The 18,444-nt window shown below is 53.7% G+C and overlaps 1 protein-coding gene across 1 annotated transcript in view; it reads right to left on the bottom strand.

Moving 5' to 3' along the window:
• Positions 1–18,444, bottom strand: part of SHB (SH2 domain containing adaptor protein B) — a 106,572-nt gene that overhangs the window by 49,967 nt on the left and 38,161 nt on the right. Inside the window, exon 2 of the mRNA XM_004580966.4 lies at positions 12,229–12,349. Within this exon, the coding sequence (XP_004581023.2) occupies positions 12,229–12,349 (121 nt within the window). The remainder of the gene's footprint in view (positions 1–12,228; positions 12,350–18,444) is intronic.

Raw genomic sequence — 18,444 nt, 5'->3', positions numbered from 1 at the left:
GATCCTCTAGGCCTGCGAAACTCATCAGGGGACAGAGGGCAGGCAGGATGCAGGGAGGCTGAGCCCAGCGGGCTGGAGCTGGGTCCTGCCAGCCCCTCTCCTTTGTGCTCCTCTGACCTCCCCCCAGCTCCCCTACAAGGGTGGGGGGGCAAGGTGAGAAGGGCAATGCAGGCACTGGGGAGACCAGGGCAGAGGGAGGGGTCACTAAAAACTGCTCCTTTAATGGTGCACGTGATGATGACAATCCTTTAAGGTACATGCAAAATTATTTTGAAAGTAAGTGATGGTGAAATTAGGACCTCATTTGGAAGCTGGCTTCTGTGGAAAAACATCCCCCTAGGGAGGCTGGTGTGCCGACAGCTCTTAAAACAGGCTTCCAGGGTGCCAAGTAGAGGTTGCTGACACCAGATGTCACACACGGAGTGCAAGTCTGATGGCAGCTGGGGATGAACACACAAATGCATGAAGGCTCCCAGATGATAGCGGCCAAGCCCAACGGGCAACATGCATGAGGATTTTGTATGGTGTGTCCCTAAGCCTGGGAGCATCCAGCGTGTTCACTGATAATACAACCATCAGCAAGACAGGCAAGCACCCAACACTGCCTATCAGGGTCAGATGGAGACCCTGTCTTTGGGGATAGGAAAAACTGAGGCCTTAGGAGGGGCACTGCCTCGATCAAGTCCAACCAAGAACTACAGGAGCAAGCTGGGATCGGCTCCTGAATCCTGCAGCTCACCATCCCCCAGGCAACAACCTCCACCTCCAGCTCTGTTCGACTTCGCTGTACAAAGATGCACCTGCCGCTGATAGCAAGAACTATGGCTCTGGGCCCATGCAACCAGAACCCCCAATCCCAGAGTGAGAGTTTTCCTCTGCTGTCTGCACCTTGAGGCAGGTCTCTAAGACTTGTGTTGGAATGGTGGGAAAACACAAATGTCCACTCCCTACAGTGGACAGAGAGACACAAAGATGGCAATAGTGGAAGTAGAGGAGAAGGATACTATAGACATCCAGGCCCGAGCGGCACGACTCTGGGCTGGAGCCTCTGTTACAGCAGGGGCTGTCTGCACCAGAACCAAAGACAGGCTGGGAATCTGTATCTTGACACTGCCCACCCACCTTGCCCTTGGCTTGCTCTATGACTGTGGTATGAGCTGACATGGAAGGGCCTGCACTCAAGGGACTTCAGGGAAATTTGCCCTTCAGCCTGGCCTGGGTCAGGGTTGAGAGCCTGGCCAGCCAGCCAGCCAGCCAGCCAGCCCCAGACATATACGGATTCCCCCCTAGGGAGGCCGCCCCCAGGCCAGACAAGCTTGCTTCTGTGTGGCGTGCTGGGCTCACCTGTACAGTACATATGTGGACTCTGGTGTGACTTAGCCTGCAGCACTGGCCCTCACTTGCAGTCCTAATGCATGCTTGGTACTCTGAGCCCTCCAAAATCGGTGAGCCGTGGGGTCAGGGTTTGAGAGAGCTCATAAAATAAACCACAACTGGCTTGCAGGGGCAGGGGTCTGAGCTCTAGACAACTCCAGCCCCGTCCCTTAATCTCTCTGGAACTCTCTTTTCCTGCCTGTATCATGTGGACAGCAACAAGCCCTCTTCACCTGCCTGCAGGACTGGAACAAGACCAGAGAAGCAACATCGGGACATGGTTCCTTGCTTGCCACTGCTTTTCTTTTGTGGCATCAGGATAAGACTTGGTCTTTCATGGCCTGAGACCAGAATGGGTGGGCAGGTTAATACTGATGTAGTTTCTGCCAGGCTGGACCCTGGGTCCCGGAGAAAAAAGCAGCCACCCCTTGCAGGGGGCACTCCAGGCAGATGGGGCACTCCAGGAGCTAAGGGCTAAGCCCAGCTCTCTGATGCAGGCACCATTGTATGATTTCAGCTCCACATCTAGTGTCAAACCCAGGCTCCCTATGGACATGACTGAGCCCTCTCCGCCCCAAGTGGGAACCCACACAAGGCTGTCTGTGAACTGGGCAGTTCCTGAACATGTCTGACCTTCAACTGAAGGCAGCTGGTCCAGGCCATGCCCTTTGCAAGCTTCGACCTGGAAGCCTCATTCAAGGCGGGTTGGGGGAGAACTCTGTTGGAGCTGGGTACTCTGCAGTCCTGTTTTGCTGCAGGGTGAGGTCAGGGTCCATGGCCATGGGCAGCCCCTGAGGGTGGGAAGAAGCCTGACTGGGCCCTCTGACTGGGCGAGTTCCCTTGGAAGCCACAAGCTGTCTTTCCCAGCAGCCCACACTAGCATACGGAGTCCTGGACAAGGCAGTTTTCCCACATGGATCTGTGGAGGCCTCCACAGACTGGGAAGGTGTGAGGGAGGAGAAGAGACCATGTGCTTCCTCAGTCCCTGAGCTCTGGAAGGCAGGTGAGGTGGCGAGTGACTCATGGACCCTGATCCCTCCTGGCAGGACCTGGTCCAGGGCCCAGGACTGGCGCTCGGCAGCGGGAAGGCAGGGAGGGAGAGAGAGAGAGAAAGAGAGAGAGAGAGAGAGAGAGACCCTGGCTCCCATCCGGGAATGCCTCCTGCTGGCCCTTGGTTTCTGCTTTTCAGTTTCTCTGTGTTAAACAGGAGATGAACAAGCGCCGCCTCCAGGGTTATTCTGAGGATGAAATGAGATAATGTCTAAGAGAGCGCTCTACAGTCCTTTGGAAGGATAAATAAATATAAATGTGGATGGGCCAAAACCCCCCACATGGGAGTTAAGTCCAAGCTCCTGGAGGAGACAGAGAGCAAGGCCAGCTAGCCTGACTGATCACACAACCCAAGACCTCCTGAAACAAACGGGCTTCCCTCACAGGGAGAGGTGAGAACCTGCACCCTGAGCAGACAGGAGGACTCAGATGGACTCCTGCAGGGATAGGTGGGTGGCAGCTCCTAAGGCACAGGCCACTGCAAAGACTGGGGCACTCGTCACAGGGAACCAGGCCACCCCCTCGACCAAGGGACCCTGGCTGCAGGAGGCCATAAGCAGTGACCCTGGGCTGGGGCAGAGGGTCTTAAGACCCTAGCTCTTAAAATTCTCACTTTCTTGGGCCCGGCGTCGTGGCCTAGCAGCTAAAGTCCTCACCTTGAACTCGCCCCAGGATCCCATATGGGCACCGGTTCTAATCCCAGCAGCTCCACTTCCCATCCAGCTCCCTGCTTGTGGCCTGGGAAAGCAGTCGAGGATGGCCCAAAGCTTTGGGACCCTGCACCCGCGTGGGAGACCTGGAAGAGGTTCCTGGTTCCCGGCTTCGGATCAGCACAGCACCGGCAGTTGCGGCTCACTTGGGGAGTGAATCATCGGACGGAAGATCTTCCTCCTCTGCATATCTGACTTTGCAATAAAAATAAATAAATCTTTAAAAAAAAGAAAAGATTCTCACTTTTTCAAGGAACACTGCCATAGACAGGAAAGGTTTGGAGAGCTAAGTGCAAGTTTTCCCTTCAGCATCAGGTATAGTTCAGGTCAAAACCAGCCAAAACAAACAAACAAACAAACAACAGCAAAAATACCACATGGTGGATTTGACTGCAAGCTTCTGTAACTGTGAAGGAGCCAGACACAGAGCTCAGGGCTTGGCATGACAGATGACAGGTGGCCAGGAGCTTTTTATCAGCTGCATGGGGAACCTCAGGAATTTATGACACCTCTTGGTCCAGATGAAAATCAGCTGCAAGTCCAGGGTCAACGGGCTGAGTATATGAATCACAAGCCCAGCCTTCTTAATTTCTGGGCATAAATTATGAAAAGAATGCAAACATTGCCTATGCTTGGGAGAGAAAGTGGGGGCAGGGCTGGGCAAGCCAGTGGCCTCATCCAGTCCATTCTGGGTAGTGTCCTTATTATTCTGAGGCCCCTACTGCAAATCACAGAGGGTGCCCTTGGGTAGTTCTATGTGGGACTAAATCCTCAGTCATTTCTTCTTCAGTGTGCCTGGGCTGGGGCCATGCCCTTCACCCAGCACCAGGTGGAGGAGACTGCCCTGACCGATGTCTACACCCTAGAAGCAAATGGAGGCCACATGCCCTGCAGCCCCCGTTACAGGACAGGGTTCTATGTCCACATGGGCCACAGATCACAGTCACATGGCCACCCTGCCTCACACAGGTGCATGGTAGGCCTTAGGCAAATACTACCATCTAGCTCTATACTGAGTCCAGCATCCTAGTACAGTAGGGACTCAAAAGGTGTTCTGCAAAGCCCCCTCCTCAGCTTCACATTCAAAAGACTGAGAATAGAAACCTGAGACATGGCTGCTCCTCTGCCCCATGCACCCCAGTGCCCATCCTCGACCATGGCTCTGGGTTCTCTTCCCTAGTCAAGGCCCTTGTGGCAGAAGTGGCTCGGACCAAGAGTGGGAAACAGCATAGGCCGAGAAAGTGGGCACTATTCCCTGCCAGCTGTTCTGCAGCCTGCTGGAGTGGCCCATGCTGATTCCAGCCTTCTATCTCTTGCATGCACAGATCCACCCAGGCTCCAGGGACCACTGACCTGCTTGTGAGTGGTCTCGAGGACCAAGAGCAGTGCAAAGATTTGAAAGGATCCCCTATTTTGGAGTGGGATGTCGCACAACGTGGCCTTGTGAGAAGCAGCGTGGTGAAAGGACTATATATGCCAGGCCCCCCATGGACACCCAAGGACTAGCAGACAGAAGGCATGCCTCCTGCCTCCCTCTGAACCACAGGCCAACAGGAATTGGGGGTGGCTCAAGGCCCCTGCAAGGATGGGAGAGTCTGTCATTTGGGGAGGAATTTGGTGATGGCTTGCAAGCATCCCATAAAAGCCAGCAGGTTTTTGGGGAGGCAGCATCCTTCCCTGGCAAAGCCCCAGGCGTCGACGGCCTTGAGGGGAGAGTCCTTACCCCTGCCTGATCCCCCACCCTACCCTACCCTACCCCATCCCCGGGATTCTGACCTCCCGTTCTCAGCAGATAAATTAATGACCAAGGGACATGCTGAGTGCTGTGTCAGCAGAAACACAGATCATGGACAGGGTGGAAAGGAGGACAGTACCCTTGGGGACTACTGCTCCTCCAGTGTCACTGTTTCAGGGGGCCTGGTGCAGTGCTGAGCCTGCAAGCAACTGAAAAGGGGAAAGAGAGGCTGGCTTTTATTGATTTATGTTTGCACTGCCTGTCCATGAAAAGACCAGCAGGGCAGTGCAAGGGAAGGGACTCAAGCAGGCCCGAGGCACCTGCTGCACAAGGCACCTGCTGCATGACTGCCTGCAGCGCAGCCTTCATGGCCCAAGCCTGGCACCTGCCATCCACCATGCAGCACTGAGGTTCCTGGCCCAGCTTCTTCTGGGGCCACCCTGTTGGAATCTTGGCCACATTTCTGTAAGATATACTTTTCTGTATTAATCCAATTTTAGTATATGCGCTGCCCCTGTGCAACAATGACATGCAAATTCATGAAATGTTTCGTATTAAAAAGAAACACCTGATTAAAAAACAAAATAGACCTAGACCTGTTCCTACTCAGCACGCCTGTCCCAGTTGGGCAGGAGCAGGGGGGCCACCATGACTCAGCTTGTTTACCTGCAACATGGAAACAGTCACACCTGCTTTTGCCTGGGGGGTGGAGAGGTGAGGGGGACTGGCCTTATCCATCAAAGGCTCCGCTTAAATACAGGGCTCTGTCATCTCAGCAGGCTTCCAGCAGGAGGGGACTGATTAATTAGCCAAATCACAGGGTGTGGAGTGAGTCACTGCATCTTTTTCAGACTTCAGAGGGGTGGGCTGGATGGCCCCTCTGGCCTGCCCTGCAAAGCAGCCACTAGCTGGACCAGCAGCTCCCAGGCCCTGTGACCTGATTCTAACGCACCAATGTACCTCAGTCTCTCCCGGGCACCCACCTCCTGGAACCTCCCTTCCACCTCTCAGCTGGGATAACTGATGCTCCTGCCCTCCCACACACTGAGGACTCTGGCTGGAGCTCCTCCCCTCTCCCTGTACACTGCACCCCAGGGTCCTGCAGCACTAGCCTTGGCACCCACCTCAACCTTCTGACTGTCAGGGCCATGGGGCTAGTCTCCCGGCCTCTTGCTCATCATGGCACTAATCCATCCCACAACCCTAGATGACGCAACTTCATCAACAACTTCCTGACTGTAACCTGTCCCTGTTTCCATGTCTGCCCAACACACAGGGCCAGGAGCTAAATCTGACCCCCTGAGCCTATCTTGGGACAGTGGTTTTCCGCGGTTTCTGCCTGCTGTCCTGGGATTCTGATGTGCAGAGCTGCGCAGGTGCAGAGTGTGTGTTGTGGGGCCACCTTGGGTGAAACACATCTTTTCTCTCCCAGTCACCAGGAAGAAAGGGGGGATCTGGTTGCATCTGTAGGCATCCGGGACCTTGATGGGACAGTCATCACCCTGGGCCCCACACCTTGGGGCTGGCTAACAGCAGCATGGAGAAGGGCAATGCTGAGAGTATGAGCTCCAACCAAGGCCAAGAACACAGGGGAACATGCCCTTGTCCTCAGACGACAGCTCAGACAGCCTACCTGCTGAAAGGGGCTGGGGTACCTGCAGACAGGTGTCCACCTGATCCTGACTTGGAGAAAGTCCCTGACTTTGCAGGCGATGGTCCTTATAGGGTCCCGGAATCTGAGAAATGAATTGATGGAGGTCGTGGCTGGATAAACCCTGCCATTGGTGTGTACTGGGACTGCAAGCTCCAGGAGAACAGGGACGGTGTTCATGGATACAGCCTAGAGCCAGCCAGGCCAGTGCTACATGTGGCAGGTGCTCATCAACACCCACCAAGAACATGGTCACCGCCCTTCTGACCAGGTCCTGTCCTTTCAAGTGAGGGAATGGTGGCAAGCAAAAGCAGTCATCTGTAGTATTCATTGACTATGTTTTTGGGTTTCTTAATTCTTCCCCATACAGACCTGTGTGCGTGTCACTCATTCATAGAGCTGGAACAGATGGGAAGACAGGGTAAGATCCATCCCTTATCCTAGGTGAGCTGCCAGCCCAGGGAGGCACAACCCTGTCATCCCCATGTGATCCGCCAGCTAGAGACAGAACTGGGCAGAAGATAGTACCACAGGTTTCCGGCCTAGCTCCCACCTGGCTCCCAGCCCTTGAGGCCAAAGCCAGTTCCTTTCTAACCCTGTGCCAACCATTTAAGAATGAGTTGAGCTCTGACCTTCTACATCTGGCACTTTCAGGGGCAGGTTAGGGGGTCTCTGGACTCCTGCCCTGGGTCCTTGGAGTTAACAGACACATTCATTCACTTGACTGATATGTACCAAGCACCTGCTGTGTGCCAGGCACTGCACTGGGCACCAAACAGATACCTGTGTCCATGTGACATCTGCCTCTTGGGTTGAGACCAATTATCAACAGGATGAAATGCTGAGTGAGACAAAGTAAACAGTTCCAACTGTCACAGATCAAGATTGAGCTCAGAAAGGGACGACCAAGTATGGCTTTGTTGGCCTAGACAGCCACAACACCACCCTCCCATACCAGGTTTTCTCTTTCCTATGTGCCATACAACCACAGGCATCGAGGGCTTAGCAGGGTACCAGTGTACCCCCAACCCTGGGGGCAGGGACCCTCGCTGATGGCCCTGGCTGGGTGCGCCAGCAGTGACAATCTGTCTCTTGGACTTGTCCCAGACCTGCTACACTGCAACCTTCTGGAAAACCTGAATGTGCCTAAGTGCCAAGTGCCCCAGGGGAGAGAGGGGAGAGATTAGGAAGCTGTTCCCAGAGTGCAGCCCCACTCCCACCCGGTCACCATCACCAGGGAAATCCAGCTTCCAGCCGGCCCCACAGCTTAGCAGGTGAGCACCACTGGTCTGGGTGTGTGAGCCTGGCTGTTTCTCAACAAGGGGAAAGTCATCGGTGACTAACGTGAGATCTATTTACACTCGATTATCTCCTTCCTGTCCGGTAGGTAAGTCACTGGTAAATGACAGACCTGTCAGGGCACTCCACACAGTCCAGGGGCCGGGCCTCCTTGCCTGCCAGGTTGGAGGAAGTGCGTGTGAGATTCCCAGTGTTGTGTCCTGCATCGCACACCAGATTTGCCTTCATAGCTTGCTATGTGACCTTGGCTGGCATGTGCTTTCTCCCACCCCCCAGGGCTTCGAGTAGAAAGAGGACATTGGATGGAAAGGACAGTTCTATTCTGTCACACACCAGCTGGGCAAGCACAGTGACCAGCAGGACTGGCCGAAGCCTGCAGCCACCCAGAGGGGAGAGTACGTTAGGGAAGTATGAGTGCAGTGGGGGGTCAGAGCGGGCTCCTAACTATATAGAGTAGTTCCTAGGCACAGCATGGAAACAACTGAGCTTAGGGGCCTGGTACAGGAAACCCTTTGATGCCCTAGTTCAACGAGAAACAGCATGGCCTGGAACCTGTGGGAGGGAGGACAGCAAACACCAGCGGAAGCTGGAATCTGGGGGAGCAGATGCAGAGCCAGCCCCTGACACCTGGGTCAAGCTTCAAAGGCCCCCTCCTCCAAGAAGCCCCTGCTGAACTTCAGGAGGGCTAGTTTAGTTCAGAACTGGAAGGTGAGAGGATTTGGAAGAGCCCCTGGGAGGAGATGGGGGCTAGGGGTGGACTGGTGCCTCAGGTAAGGGAAAACAGACCTCTCTCCTACCAAGGGCAGCAGAGGGAAAACCCTGGAACTATAGAAGCAGGGCTCGAAAGACAACCCAGATCTGCTACCTTGTTGGGTCCTCGAGACGTCCAAGGAAGAAGGTAGAATCCGATGCTACAGATGAGGGAAGGGAAATGCGCACTGTGCCAGAGCCACACAGTAGGTGAGGGGCAGAGCCGAAGCCAGTATCACCCCGCCCCTATTACACTTCCTTTCTCCTGGACACCAAAAAGCTGTTACTTAACACAGCACAAGCCACAGTTCTCTCAGAAAGCCTGGCTTTGATGGGAAAGGCCACCTCTCTTCTCTGGAAAACTGGGGCCTGGCTCCAGATAGAGCATGCCTGCTGCTGGCACAATGTTGCCATGGGTGGTTGGTGGCACAGCACAGACATATGAGAGAGCCATGTCAGGGTAGTGGGGCTGTGTGTGAGGTCAAGATTACTTTCCTTTCATTTCCTCTTATTACACCATAAAGCTGATTTAATAACACAAACACGTTAAGGATTTCTTTATGTGTAATTGCTTGCATATTAAAAATTACATGAAAAACTTCTCAATGGATGCTCAGGTGAGTCACCCTGGGAGATGACACTTGGATTTATCAGGGATGCTGGTGGAGATGAAGGGGTGATCACAGCAAAGGGGTGCTGGGAGCTGCAAACTTTCCAGTTCTGTCCATGGAGCACACGGATGAACATGGTGGTGGTAGTGGTGTGTGTTAGCGGCAGGTGAGGGTTCCAGAAGTGGATGTTTAGTCCTGGTGCTGGGACTCAGGATTCTCCTCTTTGAAATGGGCATGGTGAATGTATCGTGTGGGTGAAATGCCAGGCTGCTGTGAAATGTACAGGGTAACTCAGGGAAGCCCACCAAACAAACTGGGTGACCAACATAGATGTCACTACCTTGCCAGGGGTACTGTTAGGAATTCCCAGGAGCAGGGGGGAGGGGATGGGGAAGAAGGCCAGTGGTGGGAGAGGGAAAGATCTTGAAGAATTGTTCTGTGCCTGGGCCTGGCGCTGTGGCCTAGCGGCTAAAGTCCTCGCCTTGAACTCGCCCCAGGATCCCATATGGGCACCGGTTCTAATCCCAGCAGCTCCACTTCCCATCCAGCTCCCTGCTTGTGGCCTGGGAAAGCAGTCGAGGACGGCCCAAAGCTTTGGGACCCTGCACCCGCGTGGGAGACCTGGAGGAAGAGGTTCCTGGTTCCCGGCTTTGGATCAGCACAGCACTGGCTGTTCCGGCTCACTTGGGGAGCGAATCATTGGACGGAAGATCTTCCTCTTTGTCTCTCCTCCTCTCTGTATATCTGATTTTGTAATAAAAATAAATAAATCTTTAAAAAAAAAAAAAAGAATTGCTCTGTGCCTATGGGTGAACCGGGGTCTCACGATCCCAACTGAACTCTATATGCTCTTAAAACCTCATCATCACATATCTGGATGGAGCTTCCGGTTCCTGACTTTGGCCTGGCCCACTTCTGGCTATTATGGGCATTTGGAGAGTAAAACCAACAAACAGTAAAACAAAACAAACAGCCATTCTCTTTCAAATAAAAATGAAAACATTAATAACCATACAAAAGAGGGCCTTAGAAATTCAGCCCAGCAACTGACTGACTGGTTGGGTTGCTCTAGGCTACTTACTTAACCTCTCTGTGCCTGTTTGTTCTTGCCAAGTAGGGATGGCTCAAGTGCTACCAGCAAGTGGGAGAGATCTGGGCTAGTGCTTCTATTGCCACTGTTTTTTTTTTAAAAAGATTTATTTTTCTTTTTTATTGGAAAGGTAGATTTACAGAGAGGAGGAGAGACAGAGAAAGATCCTCCACCTGATGGTTTACTCCTAAGTGGCCACAAAGGCCAGAGCTGAGCTGATCTGAAGCCAGGGACTCTTCTAGGTCTCCTACGCAGGTTCAGAGTCCAAGGGTTTGGACTATCCTCTACTGCTTTAACAGGCCACAAGCAGGGAGCCTGGTGAGAAATAAAAGTGCTGGGAGATGAACTGGCTTTACTCATATGGAATTCTGGTACATGCAAGGTGAGGATTTAGCCATTGAGCCATCACACGGGGCGCTCCACTGCCACCCGGAAGTGAAACAGGACATATCACCAAAGTCAAATGTTTGTTTAGCAGCCAGAAGTGCTCCTTACTACCCATGTCAAGGCCACTGCTATGCAGGGCACAACCGTTTGAGGGGTAGGGGCAAGTGGCTACTCCAGACCAGCATGACCCCCAGCTTGGATCCTTCTGCATGGGTTCCTGTCCCAAGCATGGTCTTGTTACACCAAGAGGCTGCCCTGTACCTAAGACCCATGCTTGCGTGCACACATGTCCATTTCCCCCTCCCAATCAAAAGTAACATCACCCCATGGGGGTCACCCTGAAAGCTGGATCTTGCTTCTCCTACCACCTTCTGCGCTGCCAGTCCCTTCCTAGAACACTGCCATGCTGAAGAAGGCTCCCCCTGCCCTGTGGCTGCCCCTTAAGCACCTGCCCATGGGGTACACCCTCATCAAAAGCCCAAGTCCCTCAGGACAATGCCACCCAGCTGAGGAGTTGTTCCTCCAGCTCTCCAAGGTGCCAGGTAGGGGCAGATCCTCCATGTGCCACCCCTCACCTCTACTCCCAACTCTGCCCCTGTATCCAGTGTACCAGGCCTGAGCCACTTAACATGCAGCTAAGGAGCCTGGAAGGGTAGGAGGTGTGATGCCCACCTGCTATTTCTTTGTGTCTGGGAAACCTTAGCATCCACCCCAAAGTCTACCCTGAAAAGCACCATCCACTCTTGGCATTTGGCCCCCAACTCACTGTGTGTCTCTGGCAAGTCTCTCTTCCCCCACCCCCAGCCTCCCTCATCTATAAAATGAGGCTGTGGGGGTTAGGATGATTTCCAAGAGCCCTCGGGGGCCTGACACGCTGACACTGCCAGAGTGTCCCAAAGTCGCAGCTGTCACGGCCATTCGTCTAAACTCAGGCCAGGCCTGCAGACAGCCAAGCTACAAGGAGGGAGGTGCTGGCTGTAGCCCCGGCCTATGTCTCTCAGTGGAGGGTGGCAGCTTTCCACAGGGCCTGAGCACCCATCAGTGGACCTGCTTCCCTGAGTAACTGGAGGAAAACATCAGCCCCCCTCTTGGGGATCTCAGGGCCCTGGACCAATACTATACACACACACACACACTCTCTCTCTCTCTCTGTCTCTCTGTCTCTCTGTCTCTCTCTCTGCTGAAGCTGGAATTAGGGTGATGGGATAAGGGTGAGGGCAGGCCTTGGGAAGGCAGGCCCAGGGCCCTGTGGTCACCTGCCACTGTCCCAGTCTCCACAGGGAGCATAAGGCTGAGAGACCCAGAGGTGGATCCTAGATTCGCAGCCAAGACTCCCCACTGATTGTCCTGCATGATCTGCAGCCCTGGGAGCTGATGTTCAGCACAGGTGCAGGATGCATTCAATGTCCTGTGTCACTTCCTATCCCTTCCTTCCTCTAATTCACGAGGAATCAAGAGAAAGCACTCAATGACATAACAGCCAACAATGAGGAACTGAGAGAGGCCCTTGCAGCTTGTGTCCCCAGACACACAGGGCCCTGGGGCTCCCTGAACCTGTCACATGGCCTTACCTGTCATGATCCTCTGGGCCTCGTAGGGTTCCATGTAGCCAGCACTCTCACCCTTTCCCGCTTTGCTTTTGAGATCGTTCTTGGCATCAAAGGGATCCGAGTAGTCATCAGCTATGGTCACCTGCAGGAGGAAGACAGTGTAGCGTGAGGCCACCTTTGGCTATTTCTCTGTGGTTCACAGCCACATTTTGCTCCAGCAGACATCAGCTGAGCTAGGAGAAGCAGGGGGTGTGGCAAGTGGTGCTCCACCCTGACACTGCTCTGGGCCTGAGGGAGGGTCCTTAGGGTCTGGGGCACACACTGCCTGACTGGCTGTGGACAAGTCAGGTGAGACCAGAAGGGATACCGGAGCAGGGGCAACAAAATGCATGGAGCCTGCAAGGGTGTTTCTGGAGAGAATGAGCACCGCTCAGTGCAGTGGCTTGGAAACAGAGGAAAACTCAAGACAAGTTGGAAGGAAGACCACAGAGGGACCAGAAATGCTGGCACTCCTGGTGTGGGCTGAGGCTCGGTGCTCGGATAGAGATGATTACAGCTGGTGCTGTGCTGTCCCCCGGTGCTGGAACACAACCATGCCTTGGGTCATCACACAGCAATGTGATGACATCAACACAGGGCAAAGCCCAGAGAAAGCACGAGAGCAGCTCAGGGACGGATGGACCGATGGACACACACTCCCCCAACTGAAGGTGGAGGGGCAGGACCTGACCAGGACCCTCCATGGCCTCAAGCAACACAAGACTGGCAGGCGGAGGCGGAGGATACTGCCTGTTGCTCTAGGGGTGGGCAAAGGCCAGGTCCATGTTGACCCCACACCCAAGATGTCACAAAGGGATGTAGCAAATAGGAGAGGCTGGGGAAGGGACCCCAGTCTTGGCACAGACTCCCCAGTGCCTGCCCCCAGGGTCACACAGGCATACAGTGGCAAAGGAAAATGGGTCAGGTCAAGTCTCCAGGCTGAAGCCACCCGGGCTGGCTCTTTCGGGGAAGGGTAGGCTGGTCTTTCTCTCCACCCTATAGGGGCGGGGGTGTCCTAGGCATTGTTATTTAAATGGTGGGTTTAATTAGAAACCCCAGGAGTCTCATCTTTCCCAGCTCCCTGGAATGTGAGGCATTTGAGGGGCTGTAAACCCCTGGGGGAGGGAATAACCACCCCTCTTTGTCTGCCTGGTAAAGGGTGGCTTGTGGCAGCACTTGGCAGGGTGCTCCAGTGACCGCGGGCAGCAGCTTGGAATGTAAAGTCCCACAGAGGAATGGCAGGCTGCAGCTCAGTCCCTGGTGCGCGTGGTGGGTGTGTGTGGGGGTGTACGCTGGAGGGTGGGGGAGAGTGCACAATGGTCTCTACTCCCCAAACAAGAACAAGCTTCAAAGTGGAAAGCCTTGCTGGGTGTCAGCTGCACCCTGGCTGCCTCGCAAGGAGGGAGTCCCAGTGGGGAGCCACTTCCAGATGCTGACAGGGTAATCGCAGCCTTTCTGAAGGCTCACCGGCTCCAATGACAGGACGCCCAGCTGGGGAAAGGAGGGGGTGGTGGAGAGCTAGCCTGGCCATGTCTTTCATTTGATATTTCTACTCTGCCATTTGCAAAACACATTAGGCAGAAAATGACATAAGGAGATAGACCCATACTGTCTGACAGAATGGTTCAGCTGCTTGGGAGGGTGAGGAGCACACAGTCAGGGGCCCAGAGTTCAGAGGACCCCAGGGTAAAGATGAGGCACCTGCTGTGGCCAGCATGGAATGGCAGTCCTGTCCTCCCAGACAGCCTCGTGGTCACCGTTCCATATGAACACCCTAGTCTAAAGGAGCCAATCTTTCCCTCAAGAAAATAATCATTGGGGGGGGGGGTGTTCACTGGGGCGCACAGAAAACTGCAGGGAGCTTGGTGCTCCAGCTCTCTTGGAAGGGCTCTGCAATCTGTCAGCGGCGAGGCTTGGAGGACATAAACCACATCTTTGTTCGCTGTGGGACAGGAGCTCAGGGAGCTCAGCGATTCAGTGGGCGCCATCTCTATTTTCTAATTACAGTGAGATCTGAGTGCAGGCTGTCACAGGGCCCCCAAGCTGCCTGCCCCGCTTACTTCCGTTGTAAGAATTTACAAATCCTAAAACCCAGCAGAACCCCTGGTCTCCGCTGACATATGGTTCCTGTTACACCTGCTGACATCTGAAAAAAAAAAAAAAGTACGGGATTTTGTTTGTTCAAGCAGCAAGTAGGAAGTTTCCTAAGAGGGATATTTAATCAATTTGCTTTCTAACTTCAAAGTGATGGTGGTGGGGGGAAGGGAATTGGAGGTTTGAAGAACCTGAAGCCCAGAAAACATGGTATGATTCCACTCAGCCTTATACACAGTGAAGTACTGGCTTAGGGAGTAGACAGAACCAGGTGTTAGGAGACAGTTCTGCTAGAGTTCTCCAGAGGGCCTGACCCTGTGCTGTGGATACCAGTCACCAGGACCAGACAGTAACTGCTGTCCAAGCTGCTTGGGGCTCAGTGTCAAGCAGGATGGCCCAGGAGGTGGCTCCAGCAAGACCTGCTGCTCTTCCAAAAGAAAGGGAGGCAGTTCTCCCAGAGGTGGGCTTGGATCCTGCCAGGTTTGCTTCTGTTTTGCTTTATGACACTCCAGTAAGCGAACAAGTGCCCTGGATCTAATGGAACCATCTGACCAAAAGGGACAGTCAGGGACTCCTAAGCAGTCCAGGTTACCCGGGCTCACCGGAAGCTCTCCTTTTGGTTTTAGGCTGGCAAAGATGTGGTGTCCATCAGATCCCTTCCTGGGTCTGCACAGCTATGTGGAGGGGAGAGAAGTCAGGACTGACCTGAAAATGAAGGCTGCACTGAATTTAAGTGTGGGGAGCAGAGGCAGCAAAGGGCAGGCTGTCCCCTGCCTCTGCCTAACCAGCAGGGCCTCTTCTTCGTGCTTCCTTTCTCCATTCCACACATGCTGTTGGGTGCAACTCGGTCCCTTCCAACAGTCTTCAGGCCCTGGCAATTTTAGCTCAGGGGTTTAGTTTCGTGGTAGGAAGTTGTCTTCCTGTTCTTCCCCAAAGGGGAGGTATTAGAGAAGCAGGTGTTGCTACCTGGCCACACTTGCCTGTACACTGGGGAGGTGTTTCAGTTGCTTTTGCAAGATATGGCTACACCTGTGTAGACCACTGGGCCCTCTACCCTATCCTCCCTGGGGGTGTACAGGGGCTGAGCTGCTTTCAAGGCTAACTTTGGGACAAGTCTATTCAAATCCCCAGGTGCACAGACCTTGGCCCAGTTATCTGCCTTCTCAATACTTATTCCCGAAGGTGCAGAAGGAGATATGGGCAAGGATGCTCCCGGAAGCAAACAAGGAGGTGACAGCACAGTAACTACTCTTTTTTTTTTTTTTAAAGATTTATTTTATTTTTATTACAAAGTCAGATATACTGAGAGGAGGAGAGACAGAGAGGAAGTGGAGCTGCCGGGATTAGAACCAGCGGCCATATGGGATCAAGGCAAGGACCTTAGCCACTAGGCCATGCTGCCGAGCCCATACAGTAACTACTCTTGCCAAGCACTAGTCCACCCTGTGGAATAATACAAAAATTAAAAAGAAAACCATCTCCATGCCTTTGAGTGGAAAGAAAGGTTGAAGAAGAGAAATACAACATACTACATATGTGTAAAAAATGTAACAGAAATCAGCTCTAGCTCCTAATTCCAACTTCCTGTTAATGTCCACCCCAGTGGACAGTGGTGCTGGCTCCAAGACTTGGGACTCCACCACTGGAATGAGTTCCTGGCTCCCAGCTTCAGCTTTGCCCTGTCCCAGCCTCAGCAGGCATTTGGGGAGTGCACCTGCAGATGCATGCTCTAATGTAAAGGAACAAGAAAAGACTTCCCCTTTCATACAGCAGCTTTGGTACACCAGACAGGCTGTTTCCCAAACCTTCCTGAAGACAGGCCTGACCTGGAATGCTTGTTAAGAAAACAGATTCCTAGACCCCCCCCAATAATCCCTGAATTTAACAAGCAAGTCAGGCGATTTGCATCAGGAAAGTTTAGGAACTAGCAGGCTGGAACCTGTCCCTTCCCCACAGGGTCCAAAGGCATGCTGAAATTTTCATTTTCCCCAGCTTTCTCTCAGCCCTGTTCCTCAAAGCAATACCTGTCTTGTGAACTGCAGCACTCTGCTTCCTCCCCCTGGGGGTCAGTGGTAGTAAGGGCAGACCTAGTGCACACCTTGGCCTTGGTTCACTTCTAGAAGGTGGGATGTAAGGGGCTGGTCCCAGACTGAGCAACATGGCCCTGGGGAAGAAGGTCCCTGCCCCCCAGAGGAAAGTCAATGGCTCTGTTATTACAGACACTTTCAGGTCAAGTTCTCTGCTTGGCCCTTAGCAAATCCCTCCAGGGAGATCGCCTTGCCCAGGAAGAGCTGCCAGCAAGAACCATTGCTGAAGCCACCAAACCTGCTCAAAAGAGGGACAAGAGACCCATGCCATCTCCATCAGCTCCCCTAGGCCGCCTGCTCATGCCCTTGCTGTCCATTGCAACTAGCCACGCCATGGAGCCTTAGCCTTCCCCTGGATTCTGTGGATGGAGTGGGAGTGCAGGTTCTGCATGGCTTGCACCTCCTTGGAAAGTGAAGAGGCAGCACCCCTACAAAGCCCCCAATTTCTGCCAAACCTATGACTTCCTTCTGCTCTGCCCCAAGGCAAACTGCATGTGAACATATCTGGGAAGGTGCTCTATGTCTCCAGGGGGACTGTTTTCCCACTAATGGGTTATCAGGCCTGTCAGTTTCCAAGAGAGCACTGGGGTCATGGGATCTTTGAGAATTTGACAACTGATAACGTTGAGACTGCTATGGAAGTGCTGTTAGCGAGGTCACAAACCCCCAGTGGAAACCCTTCCATTAGAATTGCTTTCACCATCAGGGAAGAGAATGCATTGTCTCTGTCTTTGCAAGGCAACTGCAGGGTGCTGACTCCATTGTAATTCAACACGCAGTGCCCCGCCTGCAGTGGACCTGTGAGGCCCACTGGGGACCTGGAAGACTCAAGGGGTGGTTGCTGCAACCAGAAACCTCCACACCTCTGTCCCATCCCAGGCTGAGCAGGCCTGAGGGCCACAGGAGAGGTCAAGCAAGAGAAGATAACACAGACACAGGGTTCTGCAGGGGGCTAGTTGGTGGGGAAGGGTCTGTGGGTAGATATTTTGCACTGCTCTGAAGTCCCAGTTGCCAAGCTTGGAGACTTAGGAAGGACATAAGACACTCAGGAACGGGCAGCTCACTTGAAAAAGGGAGCCTCTGTCATGTGGGGCACAGCCCATCATGTACCAGGTAAGGGCCCCCCGTCCCATCCTGGGCATCTAAGACCTGGCCAAGTACTTAACCTAGGTCCAGGAGAGACTGAAAACTGAGGCAAAGACTCACCTGCGGACCATCCCTCCCTGCTGTGATACGCTGGGGCACCAACTGGGGCATGTGGCCAAGAGGCACAGAAACTCTGGGGACCCTCATGGCCACTCTGCCTGGGTGTGGGAGGCAGAGCAGGTGCACTCCTCATCTCCGCCCCATGTCTAGGCTGCACAGAACCTGGCTGTGACACCAAATGGGGTTATGGCATCACCATGTAAGCCAAGGCTTCCTGCTCGCCTCTCCCCATCCCAGGCTCTGACCATTGTGGACCAGCTCTCTTTGCAGGTGTGCCAATACATCATTTCTGACGTGTGAGGAAACTCATTTGGGAAAGATTAATTAGCTCTGTGCACACCATCAGCTGCCAACGAGGAAGGTGGGGGTGCACACCAGGACAGCTTCCTGGCTTCATTTCTACATAGGAGTTACGCCCTCCCCAGGTCCAGGGCCAGGGCCCCCCTCTCTGCCACAGAGAGCTCCTTGTTAAAAGGGCTCTGCTACCCCTTGCGTCTGCAGCCACTGGTAAGGTGGCAGGGCGGGGATCCACCTCCCCACAGCCATCCTCCTGCTGCGTCTCTTCATGCTGACCTCTGGGGTTCCACGGTAGATGCCTCTTTTCAGACCTGCCCCATATGCAGGAGGAGAGGGGGGTCACCACCACTGGTCTTTCCAGTCCTGCCCCTCCCACGCCACAGCTGCTTGTTGAGACACCTGCAGGCTCCAGCTTGTCAGGAAAAATGCACTCCAAATTACAGCCTCTGCCGCCAGCTCCTTGGGGCTCTGCCTCCTGCCCGCCTCTCTTTCTCTCTCACATATACACCACACT

Source organism: Ochotona princeps, chromosome 14 (genome assembly GCF_030435755.1).
Source record: "Ochotona princeps isolate mOchPri1 chromosome 14, mOchPri1.hap1, whole genome shotgun sequence".
NCBI classification, from domain to species: Eukaryota; Metazoa; Chordata; class Mammalia; order Lagomorpha; family Ochotonidae; genus Ochotona; species Ochotona princeps.
This window is presented reverse-complemented; position numbering and strand designations above follow the sequence as displayed.